Raw genomic sequence first — 17,860 nt, forward strand, 5'->3', positions numbered from 1 at the left:
CCCAGACCGCCAGGAGGATTGCTCTACGGAGGCAGGAAGAGTCTGGTAGCTGATTATTAGCAGTAGCTCAGCGCTAGTCCCTGATCTGAGCACAGTCATGGTTCACGCCTCCCCAGAGGAAAAGGACACGGATGCGCGCTCCCTCTCGGAGACGTCTGCAGGACTGATTTTCATTCAGAGCAAGGGCAGAGAGAGACGTGCTAACTGCCTGCATAGGAAGAGAGCCTGAGAGAGCCTTCAGCACTAGGCCTCTCCTCATCCAAACCCGCTAGGTCCGAAGCGCTCCAGTTGTGCAGCAAAACTAAGGCACGTACTAGATGACGCAGTTTATTAAGTACCAAGCTGCAACAGAACACTTGGAATTAGATGCAGGGTAGCGGCTGCACAAGGTGGAAGGCAAAGGTTTCCAGGCTTCATTCATCTCCCTGTGAGCACTCTGTTTTCTGGCACTGGCACTTCCTCTGCTCCAGCATCTTCTCATCGCTAACCGTGTTGGAGGTTCAGCTGTGACTGTGGAAGGGCAGGAAAAGAAAAGGCTGTGTGTTAGTTTTACAGCAGGCTGGGCCAAAGGCGGCGCTGGAAGGTGGGTCCTGGAAGCACAGCACTAACGCGCAGATCCAGATACCGAAAACCAAACACTCAAACGTGTCGACAACAAACTTACAGCCTTTGGGCTACAGACGCACGTGGAAAATTGCGTTACATGGACATAGGGATCAACTTCTTGCGGTTTTTGCCTTATTTCTTGGCCAGCTCTTTCTCCCGTCTCTCTTTTAGACTGCTGTAGTTGGCTGTGACCCACCATGCTAGTCTCCCAACGGCTTCTGGGGTTAAGCCCTGGTTCTGCCCTGGTTCTTCCCGAGTCCCACGCGGAGTGGACAACTGTTCTCGCAGGTCCTGGTTTTATCTTGCCCGCTGCATGCGTTTTTTTGACTGCATCTCCAGCTGTTGGGAAATGTCACCAACTTGTAGGCAGCAAAACAAAAGGAACTCAAAGAGAGAGCTCTCAAGTTACCCACTTCTGTGGCAATCCGTAAGGTGGGGGTCCGTCGAGACTGCATTCGTCACCTGCTGACAGAGTATTAAAATGTATTAAAATCTTGATGTACGGTGACCAGCTCCGCTTCTTCTCGCTCGGGGCCCCTGGGACCGCGTCCTGGTCGGTGAGGCCATTGAGCTCAGCAGCCCTGCTGGGACTCCTGGCTCATGGTTTTTACCCATCACGGTAACTACCTCCGTGTTCATCACCATCATCACCATCTACTGCTACAGCAGCAGCAGGAGCCTCGAGAGAAGTCAATCAATTGCAAAATACAGCCAACAGATAATTAGCAACACGGAAAAAAAGTATAGGAAAAGAATCGTACGGGTTCCAGCAGAAAAAAATAATCACCTCAAATCCACCAAACAAACCAGAGCTCACCTTTCTTCTTTGTTTACCAACTTCGTTGGCCACCTCAGAACAGCTGTTCTCCATCTCCCCCCGGGAACTGAGCTGGGACTCTCTCTTTCTCCCCGCATATGCCATCAGCTTTGTCCGAAGTCCCTCCAGAAGCATCTTCAACCTGCACAGCAAATTAGTAAGGGAAGCGTGAAGCGAAGCAACGGTCGGCCTTTTTCACGTACTCTTATGTAAGCAGCACAGCCGTGGCGTGCTTCATCTGTAACATGCTCGACAGGCCAAGAATTGCTGACAACAGCCAGCCCTCCAGTGCCACACGTCACTTGGAGGGCCCAAAGTTTACCTGAACGGAGGAAGACGAGACTTCCTTCCCTCCCTCCCAGAACTGCCGGCAGCCTGCATTTGCAAGGCCTTTTGCAGCTTTTTAAAACCATAGGCTCAAGCACAGAAGCCCCTTGCAAGATGGAATGCGAGACTTGAATTTGCTCACAAACGGTTATGTACATGCTTTTACGTTAGAGTTCAGTAAAGCTTGACTTCTACACAACGTGATATTTCTTTAAAGCACTAAAAAGCCATGCCTGGTACATTCTTCCTCCAGTGCGACGTTCCTTCCCCGCATTTCGTCCAGAAGCGCTTCTGATCGGCATTTCATCTTGGCCAGCTTCTTCACTTCCTTGCTTTCACTCCCACGCTTTCCAAATAGAAAAGATACATCACACGCAGAGCACAGGAACGGGATGCATATGCAGCACGTGCAGACAGTGTTCTCCACAAAGAAGATAACACGGATCTCCCAGGTCCAGTCTCCTCTCGCAGCTCTCAACCACAGACCTCTCTCCAGTCCACAGCACACGGCCTACCCATCCAAGGAATCGTGCCGATGAGCGCAAGTGCCCCGCATATTGTCCACCAAGCAGATTCAAAACGCAGTAGCACCAGGGGAATGAGGAAACGTATAGACTTTTCCCCTGAGGGTGCCCTGCCCAAAAACCTGGGGGGTTCCCCACAGCCCACCGGATCTTTTCATAAATTACCTGCCCACAAGAAATTCAAAGACTAAAACCAGTCATTCCCGGAAGCCGTTCATATACCTGCCAATGTTGGTGTTCCTTTGCAGTCCGTGTTGTCTGAAAGCCAGTTATCAAGTCCTCCAGGCCCTTACGAGCCTACAGCAGCATTAAAAGAAGAAAAAAGAAGTCACGCTAGGACTTTCCCGACCGAAGGTCACACCTCACGGCCTTTCTTCTTCTCTTGGCAGCATCAGTACAACGCAGTGTTTGCCTGCCCCGCAACGCCACCCGAGCACACAAAATACTGCCTATGGAGGTGTCGTTCCCTTACTAGTTGCGGATTTTCATCTTTGGAGGTCTCCTCGTTGCATTATGGACCCACACCTTCTGGACAAGGAATCCATAATCACTAAAACGGGAAGGTGACCAGAGTACAGGCAACTGAAGAAGTCCTGTCACAGTCTGACGATGCCAGTCAGGCCTCCAGGATGAGGCGCTCGGCACCACTAGAGCCCAAGGAAAGTCCGCAACCGAGGGTACCAAATCCCTCTACTGCGTGACTGTCTGAAGTGCTGCCTGAGGTCTCAACCTCACGACTGGTCTAAAGCAGAAAATACTTAAGCCAGTGCATTACTGTCAACTCCTTAACAAAGACGGCGTTAAGTAGGACTTGCTATGGTCTCATGGGACAACTCGCAAAGCCAGAAAGCTGGGGAGTGGGCCAGCAGGACTTCCAGAGCAGCCTATAGTCAGTAGAACAGAGGAACTGATCTCTCCTAGAGGCTCTCCAGGAAAACCTCATCTTAAAATTTCCCCACGTGAATACGGAACTAGGCTCTGTAGCTCATGAAAAGGGAAGGCTCTGACTAGCTTACTGAGGCAGAGGCTTGCAGGACTTTCTCAAGGGCTTCAATGGTCTTGGCTTGTTGCTGGGCTGTGGCTTCCAGCCTGGCCTTTCCCACTTGGAGCCTGAAAAAGAAGTACAGGCCTTACCGCAGAAGTCCACAAGAGCACAAATCCCAAAAGAAGAGTGTGAAAGAGCCCCATCTAAAACAAGAGCACCTTTGGAAATCGTGTATTACTGTCTTGCTGGGATGCAAGAAGACAGTCCTGTTGTTTTCACACAATCGCAGAAAGCGGAGCCTTGCTCCACTGTGTTACTTCCTTACCGTTGCATGCGTTCTTTCAGCTCTGGGATAGCCGCAGTTCGAGAAGACGTGACCAGAAGGCCCTGCATTTTCCTGGAAGTTGTTAGTTCCCTCTTTTTATTCTTTATGGCGTTCTTCAGGGACTCGGCATAACACTCAGTCTGGGTACGCCGTTCTTTCAATTCCTGCAGCTGTCAAACCACAAGAAGAATCCCCAGTAGTCAGCTTAGGTTTGATAAAAAGGAGTGGACTGCTTTGACTCTCACGTCGACTCTCAAAACCCATGTTACTTCTTCATCTTTTATACTGGCCCCTCTCCTACGTCTACACTGATTTCCTACAGCGTTTCCTAAACGCTGCCACAACACTCCTCCTCCTCTCTCAAGGACTCTGAACACTCTTTGTAGCCCCTTGTTGGCTGCTCCAACACGGTTAGAAGCTCCTCCTGCTCCTACAGTGACTTTGCAACTCCATAACAATGATGATGTGACGAGGGAATACAAAAAAGCACCAGCGCAACACTCCAGTGTGCCTACTCTTTCTCCGTCAGCACACGCTCCGCTTTGCCAAACCCAAGAGAAGCAGCACATACACGTGCTCCGTGAAACTTGAGAAATAGCTTTTTGAAAGGAATACACACACCCTTCTCCAATTAAGGACAAAGTGGCTTCACGGTTAGCGACCTTTCTAATCGTAGGCGCCAGGCTTATAAAACAAGGCGAGTCACTTACCTGTCACTCATCTACTCCTGTTGCAAAGTTGCCTAGTGTACTAAGACCACCTTAGCGCAGCCCTCCACTGTTAACTTCAAGCGGTGCAAACAGGCAGGCACCAAAGGCAGCAGTGCTGTTCCCTCCCAGCCCCCTCGTCACAGCTAGCCGCACCCTGAACCACCCCGGGTTACAGAAAACGCCCAAGAAAGGGATCAGTTCCCCGCTCTGGTTTGCTACAACAGAGGCCTGGGCCCCTGCCAAGAGACAAGAGACAGGCTTTCTCCATACCTTAGCTTTAGACCTGTCCAGTTCCTTCTGCAACTGCAGTTTCTGTTCCTGCAGGTCCCTGCTGTAGCGCTTCTTAGCTTCAAGTGAAGCTTCTGCCAGGGAGTTCTTTTTGAGAGCGTCGGCAAGCCCCTGCTGCAGCTGCCTGACCCACCTCTAAAGAAACAGTGTTCCATGAGCATGGAGACATCAGTAAGAAGATGACAACATGAGAGATGCTTTTACTCATGGGATTATATCATTAGATCGGTCTGCAGGGTGGCCAGCAGGTCGAGGGAGGTGATTCCTCCCTTCTACTCCGCTCTCGTGAGACCCCACCTGGAGTACTGCATCCAGCTCTGGGGTCCGCAGCACAAGGAAGACATGGACTTGTTAGAGCGGGTCCAGAGGAGGGCCACAAAAATGATCAGAGGGCTGAAAGACCTCTCCCATGAAGAAAGGCTGAGAGAGCTGGGGTTGTTCAGCCTGGGGAAGAGGAGGCTCTGGGGAGACCTTATTGCAGCCTTCCAATATAGAAAGGCGGAGAGAGACTTTTTACCAAGGCCTGTAGCGGTAGGACAAGGGGCAACGGTTTTAAACTACAAGAGGGTAGACTTAGATTGGACATAAGGAAGACATTTTTTGCAGCAAGGGTGGTGGGACGCTGGACCAGGTTGCCCAGAGAAGTTGTGGATGCCCCATCCCTGGAAGTGTTCAAAGTCAGGTTGGACGGGGCTTTGAGCAACCTGATCTAGTGGAAGATGTCCCTGCCCATGGCAGGGGGTTGGGCGAGAAGACCTTTAAAGGACCCTTCCAGCCCAAACCATTCCATGCTTCTATGACTCAGTGAATTCAAAGATAAGAGATTTTGGCCGCCACCAGCAGGCAGCTGCAGGCATCTTTCTCAGCTGCGCACATCCAAACTATCGGCAGCTCTTCATGAGACTTTCCCCTTCCTAATACAGAGAAAAGGCTTAAGCATTCTTCTCCTTGGAACACAGGCTGAGAGTCTGCGCACGTGCTTTTTTCCAACCCACTGTGTTCCCTCTTTATGCAGACCTTCTGCTTCACAACGGGAAGAAAATGAGGTCGGAAATATGCTTCAGGTCCAGATTCAATAACCTCCTCTCAGCAGCACTCCAAAATGAACTCGGCAGCAAGAACAGCTCTCCGTACACTGACAGGTTCTATTTACAGATATCTGCATCAGCCTCTATTAGAGTCACCTGTCTGTCGCCTTGACAATCTGCTTGAGTTGAAGCATCCTTCTTTAGCTGATGCTCTTCTCTCCCCAGTGCAGTAACCTGAGCGAGCGAGAACACAGACAGACAGTCAGACAGTGGGGAAAGGAATCCCCAGCAACACTGCAGCATGACACTGCATTTCAGCACCGGGGCTACAGAAGCGGGACTTCTGCATTACCTCCGGAAGAGAAAGCACCTCATTCTCAGAAGAGGAGTCAAAATCTTCCAGTTGTTCTGCTCCTCCCACTGGCAAGACACCTATGAAGGAGGCAAGAAGCGCGATGCTGCTGTGAGTGCTTATTTCCCTCTGCTTTTCCCCATCTGCTTCACTGCAGAGAAGCTTACAGAGGTAACCATTTAGTCCGTCAGGAAATTACCATTGCCGCGCACCTCTGCAACGGACTGCACGCACGCTCCGTGTCTGTCTGCAGCTGGAAGCAGCACGCCGGCCGGCCCTTTCCTTGGACCTTCAGAATCCGTCTGCGTAATTTAAAAGACATGCGTGAGAACTGGCACAGACTCCTTCTCGACCCGTTTCCGCGCACAAAGCTCCCGCTTCAGCCAACACGCGTAACGTGGTAACAGGTGACGGGCAGAACGAAAAGGGCAAACGCAGGCAGCGTGTTAGGCATCTCTGTTGAGCAGGGCTTTCAAAAGGGGCCGAAGTACACCTGCCCAAGATAGAGAGGCCCTAGGCAGAAGCAGCTACGCATCTAGACTGTAGGCCCTGCGGGCGACCAGTTGACACTGACTGGATCCGGAGACGGGAGCTGTGTGGTGGAAAACCAGCAATCCCCACAGCGCCAGCCTTCTAGATATCAGAGGATTGTAACCGTTGGGAAGCTTTACCGCTTCAGTCCTGTACTAGAAATCCAGCTCCAAAGCCAGCTGCTAGGAGACCCGGGTCATTAGCTTGACCTCACCTCCTCCCAGTCCTAACTGAAGAGCTTGCCTGCAGCAGCGGCCTGTCAAGGTCCCAGTTACGAGCGTGTGGCGGAAGCAGCAGCAGCAGCAGAGGGAAACGAGCCCAGAAGCAAGCGAGCCCAGTGGGGCCCCACTGCCTCCTTCAGAGAAGGGGAAGAGTGGCTGGAAAGCTGCCCAGCGGAAAAGGACCTGGGGGCGTTGGTCGACAGCCGGCTGAATATGAGCAGCAGTGTGCCCAGGTGGCCAAGGCGGCCAATAGCATCCTGGCTTGGATCAGAAATAGCGTGGCCAGCTGGACTAGGGAAGCGATTGTCCCTTTGTACTTGGCACTGGTGAGGCCGCACCTCGACTACCGTGTTTGCTTTTTGGGCCCCTCACTGCAAGAAAGACATTGAGGTGCTGGAGCGCGTCCAAAGAAGAGCAAGGAAGCTGGTGAAGGGTCTAGAGAACAGGTCCTATGAGGAGCGGCTGAGGGAACTGGGGCTTGTTTAGTCTGGAGGAAAGGAGGCTGAGGGCACACCTTATCGCTCTCTACAACTACCTGAAAGGAGGTTGTAGCGAGGTGGGTGTCGGTCTCTTTTCCCAAGTAGCAAGTGATAGGACAATTGGAAACAGCCTCAGGTTGGGCCAGGGGAGGTTTGGGTTGGATATTAGGCAAGATTTCTTCACTGAAAGGGTTGTCAAGCACTGGAACAGGCTGCCCAGGGAAGTGGTTGAGTCACCATCCCCGGAGGCTTTTAGAAGATGAGTATACGTGGCGCTTAGGGACACGGTTTAGGGCTGGACTCGGCAGTGTTAGGTGTACGGTTGCACTCGATGATCTTAAGGGTCTTTTCTGACCTAAACGATTCTATGATTCTACCTCAGAATCAAAAGGGGAGTCATCATCTTCCTCTTGTTCTGCTCCTCCCACTGGCAAGACACCTATGAAGGAGGCAAGAAGCGCGATGCTGCTGTGAGTGCTTATTTCACTCTGCTTTTCCCCATCTGCTTCACTGCAGAGAAGCTTACAGAGGTAACCATTTAGTCCGTCAGGAAATTACCATTGCCGCGCGCCTCTGCAACGGACTGCACGCACGCTCCGTGTCTGTCTGCAGCTGGAAGCAGCACGCCGGCCGGCCCTTTCCTTGGACCTTCAGAATCCGTCTGCGTAATTTAAAAGACATGCGTGAGAACTGGCACAGACTCCTTCTCGACCCGTTTCCGCGCACAAAGCTCCCGCTTCAGCCAACACGCGTAACGTGGTAACAGGTGACGGGCAGAACGAAAAGGGCAAACGCAGGCAGCGTGTTAGGCATCTCTGTTGAGCAGGGCTTTCAAAAGGGGCCGAAGTACACCTGCCCAAGATAGAGAGGCCCTAGGCAGAAGCAGCTACGCATCTAGACTGTAGGCCCTGCGGGCGACCAGTTGACACTGACTGGATCCGGAGACGGGAGCTGTGTGGTGGAAAACCAGCAATCCCCACAGCGCCAGCCTTCTAGATATCAGAGGATTGTAACCGTTGGGAAGCTTTACCGCTTCAGTCCTGTACTAGAAATCCAGCTCCAAAGCCAGCTGCTAGGAGACCCGGGTCATTAGCTTGACCTCACCTCCTCCCAGTCCTAACTGAAGAGCTTGCCTGCAGCAGCGGCCTGTCAAGGTCCCAGTTACGAGCGTGTGGCAGAAGCAGCAGCAGCAGCAGAGGGAAACGAGCCCAGAAGCAAGCGAGCCCAGTGGGGCCCCACTGCCTCCTTCAGAGAAGGGGAAGAGTGGCTGGAAAGCTGCCCAGCGGAAAAGGACCTGGGGGCGTTGGTCGACAGCCGGCTGAATATGAGCAGCAGTGTGCCCAGGTGGCCAAGGCAGCCAATAGCATCCTGGCTTGGATCAGAAATAGCGTGGCCAGCTGGACTAGGGAAGCGATTGTCCCTTTGTACTTGGCACTGGTGAGGCCGCACCTCGACTACCGTGTTTGCTTTTTGGGCCCCTCACTGCAAGAAAGACATTGAGGTGCTGGAGCGCGTCCAAAGAAGAGCAAGGAAGCTGGTGAAGGGTCTAGAGAACAGGTCCTATGAGGAGCGGTTGAGGGAACTGGGGCTTGTTTAGTCTGGAGGAAAGGAGGCTGAGGGCACACCTTATCGCTCTCTACAACTACCTGAAAGGAGGTTGTAGCGAGGTGGGTGTCGGTCTCTTTTCCCAAGTAGCAAGTGATAGGACAATTGGAAACAGCCTCAGGTTGGGCCAGGGGAGGTTTGGGTTGGATATTAGGCAAGATTTCTTCACTGAAAGGGTTGTCAAGCACTGGAACAGGCTGCCCAGGGAAGTGGTTGAGTCACCATCCCCGGAGGCTTTTAGAAGATGAGTATACGTGGCGCTTAGGGACACGGTTTAGGGCTGGACTCGGCAGTGTTAGGTGTACGGTTGCACTCGATGATCTTAAGGGTCTTTTCTGACCTAAACGATTCTATGATTCTACCTCAGAATCAAAAGGGGAGTCATCATCTTCCTCTTGTTCTGCTCCTCCCACTGGCAAGACACCTATGAAGGAGGCAAGAAGCGCGATGCTGCTGTGAGTGCTTATTTCCCTCTGCTTTTCCCCATCTGCTTCACTGCAGAGAAGCTTACAGAGGTAACCATTTAGTCCGTCAGGAAATTACCATTGCCGCGCGCCTCTGCAACGGACTGCACGCACGCTCCGTGTCTGTCTGCAGCTGGAAGCAGCACGCCGGCCGGCCCTTTCCTTGGACCTTCAGAATCCGTCTGCGTAATTTAAAAGACATGCGTGAGAACTGGCACAGACTCCTTCTCGACCCGTTTCCGCGCACAAAGCTCCCGCTTCAGCCAACACGCGTAACGTGGTAACAGGTGACGGGCAGAACGAAAAGGGCAAACGCAGGCAGCGTGTTAGGCATCTCTGTTGAGCAGGGCTTTCAAAAGGGGCCGAAGTACACCTGCCCAAGATAGAGAGGCCCTAGGCAGAAGCAGCTACGCATCTAGACTGTAGGCCCTGCGGGCGACCAGTTGACACTGACTGGATCCGGAGACGGGAGCTGTGTGGTGGAAAACCAGCAATCCCCACAGCGCCAGCCTTCTAGATATCAGAGGATTGTAACCGTTGGGAAGCTTTACCGCTTCAGTCCTGTACTAGAAATCCAGCTCCAAAGCCAGCTGCTAGGAGACCCGGGTCATTAGCTTGACCTCACCTCCTCCCAGTCCTAACTGAAGAGCTTGCCTGCAGCAGCGGCCTGTCAAGGTCCCAGTTACGAGCGTGTGGCGGAAGCAGCAGCAGCAGCAGAGGGAAACGAGCCCAGAAGCAAGCGAGCCCAGTGGGGCCCCACTGCCTCCTTCAGAGAAGGGGAAGAGTGGCTGGAAAGCTGCCCAGCGGAAAAGGACCTGGGGGCGTTGGTCGACAGCCGGCTGAATATGAGCAGCAGTGTGCCCAGGTGGCCAAGGCGGCCAATAGCATCCTGGCTTGGATCAGAAATAGCGTGGCCAGCTGGACTAGGGAAGCGATTGTCCCTTTGTACTTGGCACTGGTGAGGCCGCACCTCGACTACCGTGTTTGCTTTTTGGGCCCCTCACTGCAAGAAAGACATTGAGGTGCTGGAGCGCGTCCAAAGAAGAGCAAGGAAGCTGGTGAAGGGTCTAGAGAACAGGTCCTATGAGGAGCGGCTGAGGGAACTGGGGCTTGTTTAGTCTGGAGGAAAGGAGGCTGAGGGCACACCTTATCGCTCTCTACAACTACCTGAAAGGAGGTTGTAGCGAGGTGGGTGTCGGTCTCTTTTCCCAAGTAGCAAGTGATAGGACAATTGGAAACAGCCTCAGGTTGGGCCAGGGGAGGTTTGGGTTGGATATTAGGCAAGATTTCTTCACTGAAAGGGTTGTCAAGCACTGGAACAGGCTGCCCAGGGAAGTGGTTGAGTCACCATCCCCGGAGGCTTTTAGAAGATGAGTATACGTGGCGCTTAGGGACACGGTTTAGGGCTGGACTCGGCAGTGTTAGGTGTACGGTTGCACTCGATGATCTTAAGGGTCTTTTCTGACCTAAACGATTCTATGATTCTACCTCAGAATCAAAAGGGGAGTCATCATCTTCCTCTTGTTCTGCTCCTGCTGCTGGCAGGACACCTACGAAGGAGGCAAGAAGCGCGATGCTGCTGTGAGTGCTTATTTCCCTCTGCTTCTCCCCAGCCCTCAAGCCCTGCGTCCCGTCGACGGGTTATCGTTCTCCTACAGGCCCTAGTGATTTGTCCTCGTCACCTCCTCCACGGTGGCGGATCGTACCTGCTCCGGTCATTGCAGGTGCGCCCAAGGGAACGTCAGCAGTTGTCCCAGAGCAAGAGCTGTCAAGTACTGCTGGGCCTTCTGTGCTTCCTGCAGAACATTCACCCGTCCTTTCACAGTTCACAAATTCCTCCCATTGGTTATAAATACTATATAGAGAAAGGAAGGAAATGCATTCAGTAAAAATACCTCCACACTTGCATACACTCTCTACTGGAAGAGCAACAGCCATTCATGAGCCATCCTCCCCATATTCATAGCCAGCTGGTAAAGGGTAACACACACACACACACACACACACACACAGAGACAGAGCTTACTGCACTGCTAGAGTAGTGGAGACTGAAATACTCACTACAGGCATGTTCACGCTACAGGTGCCTATTCTTGTCTATGGAGTAACTCAGCCCTGCTGGCTACAGTCTCATCTGAAAACCCCCGCTCCGTTTTGAGGGCCAGTGAGATTAACAAGACCCCTGGCAGACTGACATCTAACTACAAGGCTTCTACCTCAGCGGGATGCTATACTAATGCTGTAGCAACTCTTCACATCAAGCCGGGGTAACGTCTCCTCAAGCCCAGTCCTGACTTTGAAGGGCTTCAGAAATTCCCATGGTTAGTCTGAGGACCTGGGAGTTTAGAGAGCTCCTAAGTGGGATATCGAGAGGCCAAGAAAGATTGCGGTTGCATTCCAAGCACACCAGGGGTTAAGTACATTGCATAGTGTTATCTTCTAACAACCCTGGCAGAGGGTCAGCTGGGGCTCCGGAGAGAGACCACTTTCAGGTTTGCTTCATAAGCAGAACTAAAAACCAAACAAAAAGCCCCAAACAAACAAGAAAAGAAAATATTAAAAACGCGCTCCAGACCAAGGCTGCGCTGCAAAATGGTGCATTAGCGCAACATTGATACTGTGCCAGCAGCCGGGAGGGAAGGAATGAACGTGTTGTTTTGGTAGAGCAATCCTCAAACGTGCTTTATTCCTAAAGGGGTTTTTACTCCACAGTTTACCCAGGCACCCTTCTCTCCTGCTTCCCATTGGTACAGGCTGACAGGGGGGGCAGGGGGAGAAGAAATGAAGTCGAGATGCAGTGACAAGAGGTCACGGGCAGTTGTTTATGGCTAGACAAGGCATGCTCGTAGGCATAATGCAGTTCATTCACCCATCACTAGGCTACTATTTCCTTCAGCCTAGCTGTTAAGCACACATAGCCACCTTAGCGAAGGAACGGCCAGGGGTGCAAAGCTACCCACGAGAGGAGGAAAACCGCTGAAGAGTTTAACTCGGGGGATATCAGTTAGATCCCCTCTGCAACAAAAGGCAGGTAGTTGCTAGTCAGTTGAGTTGAGTGGAGCTTGGCAGCACACAGGTGGATTCTCGGAGAGAACCGTGGGGGGAAGTTTCCCTCAACTTCCAAATCCACTCTCGACACAGAAGGAGATGCATCAGAAGACGTCACTGGGCCCAGCTTCAGCAAAGGACTCAACGCCTCATTAAACCCCGGTGATGTTACCAAAAAGGGCCGTACTCAGCACGGACGTTCTGAGAACGCAGCTGCTCTAACGAGGACGTAAAACACTTACTCAGCATATCCAGACAGTCTGGCATAAGAGAGAGCTGTCCTGCCAAACTCGTCTTCATGAGAAAGTTCAGCACCATGCCGAAGAAGAAGTCGTATTACATTCACATCCCCAGCAGCAACAGCAACCATAAGAGTGGTCCTAAAGCATCCAAGAGATGATAGGAAATACATCAGCTTCTGCGGACATTGCATTGCCATTACTTCAGTCCCTCTTTGCTCCCCAAACAATTCATTTCCCCTCTCCTACAGGCAGAGTGAAAGCACAGCCAAACACGTGGAAGCGTCGGAGAATTGAGGCTGGCAGGACCTCAGGAGGTCTCCAGGCCAACCACCTGCCCAGAGCAGACTCGGGGGGTGGGGGCGCACGCGTGTGTGCACACGCACGCGTGTGTGTGGCACCACAGCCAACGCTTTCTTGCAGTCCTCGGTGCAGAAATCGTCCCCTGAGGTAAGAGAGCAGCCGAGTGGGGGTGTGCTGTCACAAGTCACGCGGTAGGAGCTCCTTCCGAGCAGCTCCTGGTTCTTTTTCAAAGCTCGTTCCTATGGCTGCCATCAATCCAACTTGAACAATGCTAAGGAGTCCCACGCGCACTTTTGAGAAACCCTTCACCTTTTATGCCTATCTCGAGCATGCACGTCAGCTCCTTTTTGAAGAAGGAACTCGACCATCTCTTCACAGTGCTCGGTGATCGCAACAGCAAGCGGAGTGTATCCCATCTGAAAGGAGAAATCACCTCCCTTACAATAACACAGAAAAGTCAAGCAAGTTGTGGGAAGAGGAGCCTTACCCAAAGTCCACGCTTACCTTATTCTGAGCATCAATATGGGCATTGTGCTCAAGTAACAGCTCCACTAGAGATTTGCTAGGAATGGCGGCAGCCAGGTGAAGGGCAGTGTTGCCGCCAGCACCTCTGAGGTCAGGGTTGGCACCGTGTTCCAGCAGAATAGCCACACAGTCTTTGTGCTGGTGCTCTACTGCCTGGAAAGAAGACACAAAGGAGGAATAACTTCCAACATCTACGTTTCTCTCTGTCAGAACTCCCGCGTCTTCCCAACACTGGCAAGTACGAGCGTCTTCAAAGATTAGGCAACATATGCCCCTTCCCCGCTGACTACAAGGTACCTGTTTCTACGCAGGCCTATGTGAAGAATCATGCAAGGTGTGTATCGCTCAGTGCATAATCGATAAGCCCAAGGTACAACAGCATAACGTATTCCATGTACCTTCATCAGCGGCGATTTCTTAGAATTGTCACGAGGGTTTAGCTGGCACTTCTTTCCTGCTAGAAATCGAACGACATCTGCATGGCCGTTCGCACAAGCAAGATGCAGAGGCGTCCTAGAAATTAAATATATTCAGTTAACACAGACAGACAGCTGAAGACATCGTTTCAGGCTGTGGTACGCGCCACATAGGGCCACAAGCCTCAACTGGCAAAAAACAAGCCGAAAGCAAGTGTCCTCGTTCCAGAGCCGGTGGCGGGAGCTGCACACCCAAAGCCTGGGGCTGGCTAGGAAAAATCCCCAACGCATCCGCTGAGTCAGGAGGCATTTCCTCGGCTGTGTCAATGAACCTGCACAGACAGACTCCTGTGCCCAGGCACTGGTCCCTGCCTCCAGCAGGACTGCCCAGCCACCCAGCACAGCAAAGGAGACCGCGTCTTGGCAGCCTGGAGTCTATGGAGGCTACGTAAGTCTACAGAGACTGCGGAGTCTGCGTAAGCCCCTGGGTTTTCCCCCGATCAGTCCCGTGCCAGACATGTCGCAGAGACATAGGGGATGGGATTTCTAACGGCAACGGGAAGGCTGTGCCGTGTCTGTCCGCAAATCCATGCCCTGCTCAAGCAAGCCGCTCGGTCTGGCAAGGGGAAAGGAGCCGTCTCTGCTTGGACGAAGGCCTGCTGAGCTCCACAGAAGATTCACTACAGGGACCAGGCTGGCAGGGCAGAGCAGGGCAGGGCAGAGCGGAGCGGAGCGGAGCGGAGCATCCGCCGCCTCCTGTCTCAGCTTGGGTCAGGCCTCCGCTAAGGCCAGCGCTGTGGAGCCGGCCCTGCTCCTAGGGCGCTTGCGACCGTGCCGGGCTTTGCCGGCTCTTCCAGCCAGGGTGGGTGGAGGCTTTGCTACGGGCACTGCCCGCCCCTTACTGCTTCTGCGCGTTCCGCCCGTTGACGCGGAATCTCTTCCGCCACCAGCGCCGCTGCAGCCGGGCCAGGTCACCGCTGGCGGCCGCGCTGTGCAGCCCGCCCCAGCCCTCCTCCCGGAGCTCGGAGGCCCCGGCGGCGCCGGGCGCGGGAGCGCTGCCGGACGGCGGCCGCTCCCGCACCCTCCCGAGGAGTCCGATGAGCCTCTGCATGCTGCGGCGGGGACAAGGGCACGGCCCGCCCCGGGGCTAGCAGCCGCAGGAGGCGCCCGGCGGGCTCTGCCGAGCCGCGGGCGGGGAGAGGGCGAGAAGAGCCGAGAGCCGAGCCCCGAGCGGCGGCCGCGGCTCGCAGCCCCCGACGCTCCCAGCCAGAGACGCGCTGCCGGTCCCGCCGCGGCGGCGACAGCACTGAGCGGCGGCGCCTGCAGGGGGCGGCCTAACTCTCGGGGCGTCACAGGGGGCGCGACGGGGGGGCGTCACAGGGGGCGGGGTGACGCCGGCCCGTCGCGAGCGGGCTCTGCCTCCGCCGTCGGGGCGCCCCCGGGGCGGGGGCCGGCTGGCCGGAAAATGCCTCTGAAGATGTGCCGTTTGCACAGCTGCTGTTCAAGAGCCCTATTTGCTCCCGTGTTAGAATGTTGACGGATGCGTCCCTCTGTGCGTCGGGCGAGGTTCTGGAGTAAAATACGGCAGCGGTGGCCACGGACGGGGCTGCTGACAAACCGTCGAACGCGCACCAAAGCTTCGCCCTGTCCCGCCTCTCCCCCGGGGCGGGGGCCGGGTGGCCGGCGGCTGCGGCAGTGGCCGAAGCGGCCCTCGCCTCACCCGCTCCGCGTTTCCCCTCAGCGCGTGGCCGCGGAGCCTGGGGATGCGGGTCCCCAAAAGCAGAGCCGGAGGCGGCCAGCACCTGGCTCGGGCGGGCGCGGACCTCGGGCGGTCTCTCGCCTGGCTCTCGCTGTCACTCGCAGTGACACCCCCTCGGGGCTAGTGTGAACGTACATCGTGCTGGCATGAGGCGCGCGTTCGCGTGGCCAGGTTTCCTCCAGCGTGCTCTTCTGCAAGGCTGCTCAGCTCCTGCGACCCAGCGGAAGATGTGCACCAGCTCCTCTGTACACGGTGCCAGGCACGTGAAGCACGTGACCCCTGCCCAGAAACCGAGGGGGCAGAAGAGGGCCAGAAGGACACGAAGGAAAGAGCTGGGGAGCTGCAGCCCTGCTCCATGGGCTAAACTGCTGGCAGGCCACCCTGGGGACCACACCTGATCCTGCTGGTTGTCTCCTTTTTGCCGGCGCGTTAGGGTAGAAACCCAAAGTCATTTGCTTCATATCGGCCACAGGTGAAAGCACCTTGCTTATGCTGACACCAACACCCGAATTAGCCCCACTGGGAAATTTCAAGTCAGGACGGTAAAAGCTCTGCAGAGGAAACCACAGGCATTCCTCTTCACTGTTTCAGGGAAGGCTCTGACTCGCTTCCTGAGGCGGAGGCTTGCAGGTCTTTCTCAAGGGCTTCAATGGTCTTGGCTTGTTGCTGGGCTGTGGCTTCCAGCCTGGCCCTTCCCACTTGGAGCCTGAAAAAGAAGTACAGGCCTTACCGCAGAAGTCCACAAGAGCACAAATCCCAAAAGAAGAGTGTGAAAGAACCCCATCTAAAACAAGAGCACCTTTGGAAATCGTGTATTACTGTCTTGCTGGGATGCAAGAAGACAGTCCTGTTGTTTTCACACAATCGCAGAAAGCGGAGCCTTGCTCCACTGTGTTACTTCCTTACCGTTGCACGCGTTCTTCCAGCTCTGGGATAGCCGCAGGGCCCAGGAGGCCCACTGAGGCATAGACAGAGGCCTCCAGGCCCTGCCTGAGCTCTGTCATGGTGTCCCTGTCTCCAGCTCTGTCTCAGCTGTGCCTGGCCACAGACCGCGCTGCTCCAGACCCCAGCGCGCAGGCTGCCTTCCCAGCCTGCCCTTGGCCTCCCTGTGGTCCTGCCTGGCCCGTCACTGGGCTGCATCTGACCCTGCTCGCCACCACTGGGCCTGAACCCCAACCCGGCCTGGCCTGACTTCCTGGCTTGCCCTCAGAGCTGCCGCCTCACCAGGCACTTGTTCGTTCCTCTGGGTTCTCAGCTGCCCCGGGTGCCCGCCCTGCTCCCCTCGTTCGCGTAGGCTGAGGCCAGCAGGGCAGGGCCCAGCCGTGGGACGCCCTTTGGCTCCCTGTCCCCGAGGAAGCAGCGTGCCTGCGCTGCTCCCTGACACCGGTCTCTCGCCACCCTCACGAGAGAAAAGGTTTTTCCTTAGGTTGAGGTGGGATTCCCCCTGTTCCAGCTTGTGCCCACTTCTTCACACCTTTCCCCTCGGCAGGCTACAAATCCATCGGATCCCCGTGGGATCTGCAAAGCTTCCACGGCTACCAGAAGCTCGCCCACCACCTTCTGCCCAGACCGCCAGGAGGATTGCTCTACGGAGGCAGGAAGAGTCTGGTAGCTGATTATTAGCAGTAGCTCAGCGCTAGTCCCTGATCTGAGCACAGTCATGGTTCACGCCTCCCCAGAGGAAAAGGACACGGATGCGCGCTCCCTCTCGGAGACGTCTGCAGGACTGATTTTCATTCAGAGCAAGGGCAGAGAGAGACGTGCTAACTGCCTGCATAGGAAGAGAGCCTGAGAGAGCCTTCAGCACTAGGCCTCTCCTCATCCAAACCCGCTAGGTCCGAAGCGCTCCAGTTGTGCAGCAAAACTAAGGCACGTACTAGATGACGCAGTTTATTAAGTACCAAGCTGCAACAGAACACTTGGAATTAGATGCAGGGTAGCGGCTGCACAAGGTGGAAGGCAAAGGTTTCCAGGCTTCATTCATCTCCCTGTGAGCACTCTGTTTTCTGGCACTGGCACTTCCTCTGCTCCAGCATCTTCTCATCGCTAACCGTGTTGGAGGTTCAGCTGTGACTGTGGAAGGGCAGGAAAAGAAAAGGCTGTGTGTTAGTTTTACAGCAGGCTGGGCCAAAGGCGGTGCTGGAAGGTGGGTCCTGGAAGCACAGCACTAACGCGCAGATCCAGATACTGAAAACCAAACACTCAAACGTGTCGACAACAAACTTACAGCCTTTGGGCTACAGACGCACGTGGAAAATTGCGTTACATGGACATAGGGATCAACTTCTTGCGGTTTTTGCCTTATTTC

General features: G+C 54.5%; 1 protein-coding gene and 1 long non-coding RNA gene across 2 annotated transcripts; both read right to left on the reverse strand.

Annotated features, from left to right (window-relative positions):
• Window positions 1–302: 302 nt before the first annotated feature.
• On the reverse strand, window positions 303–16,556 carry LOC143155615 (uncharacterized). The gene is given in 25 exon segments (XM_076328585.1): window positions 303–945; window positions 1,020–1,071; window positions 1,424–1,565; window positions 1,984–2,261; window positions 2,497–2,571; window positions 3,291–3,384; window positions 3,585–3,754; window positions 4,565–4,717; window positions 5,767–5,844; window positions 5,981–6,042; window positions 7,752–7,854; window positions 9,161–9,222; window positions 9,342–9,444; window positions 10,751–10,812; window positions 10,969–11,117; window positions 12,553–12,690; window positions 13,162–13,268; window positions 13,357–13,530; window positions 13,776–13,890; window positions 14,126–14,177; window positions 14,180–14,247; window positions 14,429–14,601; window positions 15,133–15,247; window positions 16,136–16,258; window positions 16,459–16,556. Coding segments are annotated over 25 exon segments (3,087 nt in total). The 3' UTR covers window positions 303–604.
• An 861-nt stretch (window positions 16,557–17,417) lies between these two features.
• On the reverse strand, window positions 17,418–17,858 carry LOC143159185 (uncharacterized). Its single transcript, XR_012995151.1, has 2 exons — window positions 17,780–17,858; window positions 17,418–17,625 (listed from the first exon to the last, which is right to left on the reverse strand). It is a non-coding gene; the product is annotated as an uncharacterized LOC143159185 (long non-coding RNA).
• Window positions 17,859–17,860: the final 2 nt, after the last annotated feature.

Source organism: Aptenodytes patagonicus, chromosome 1, assembly GCF_965638725.1.
Source record: "Aptenodytes patagonicus chromosome 1, bAptPat1.pri.cur, whole genome shotgun sequence".
Taxonomy (NCBI): Eukaryota; Metazoa; Chordata; class Aves; order Sphenisciformes; family Spheniscidae; genus Aptenodytes; species Aptenodytes patagonicus.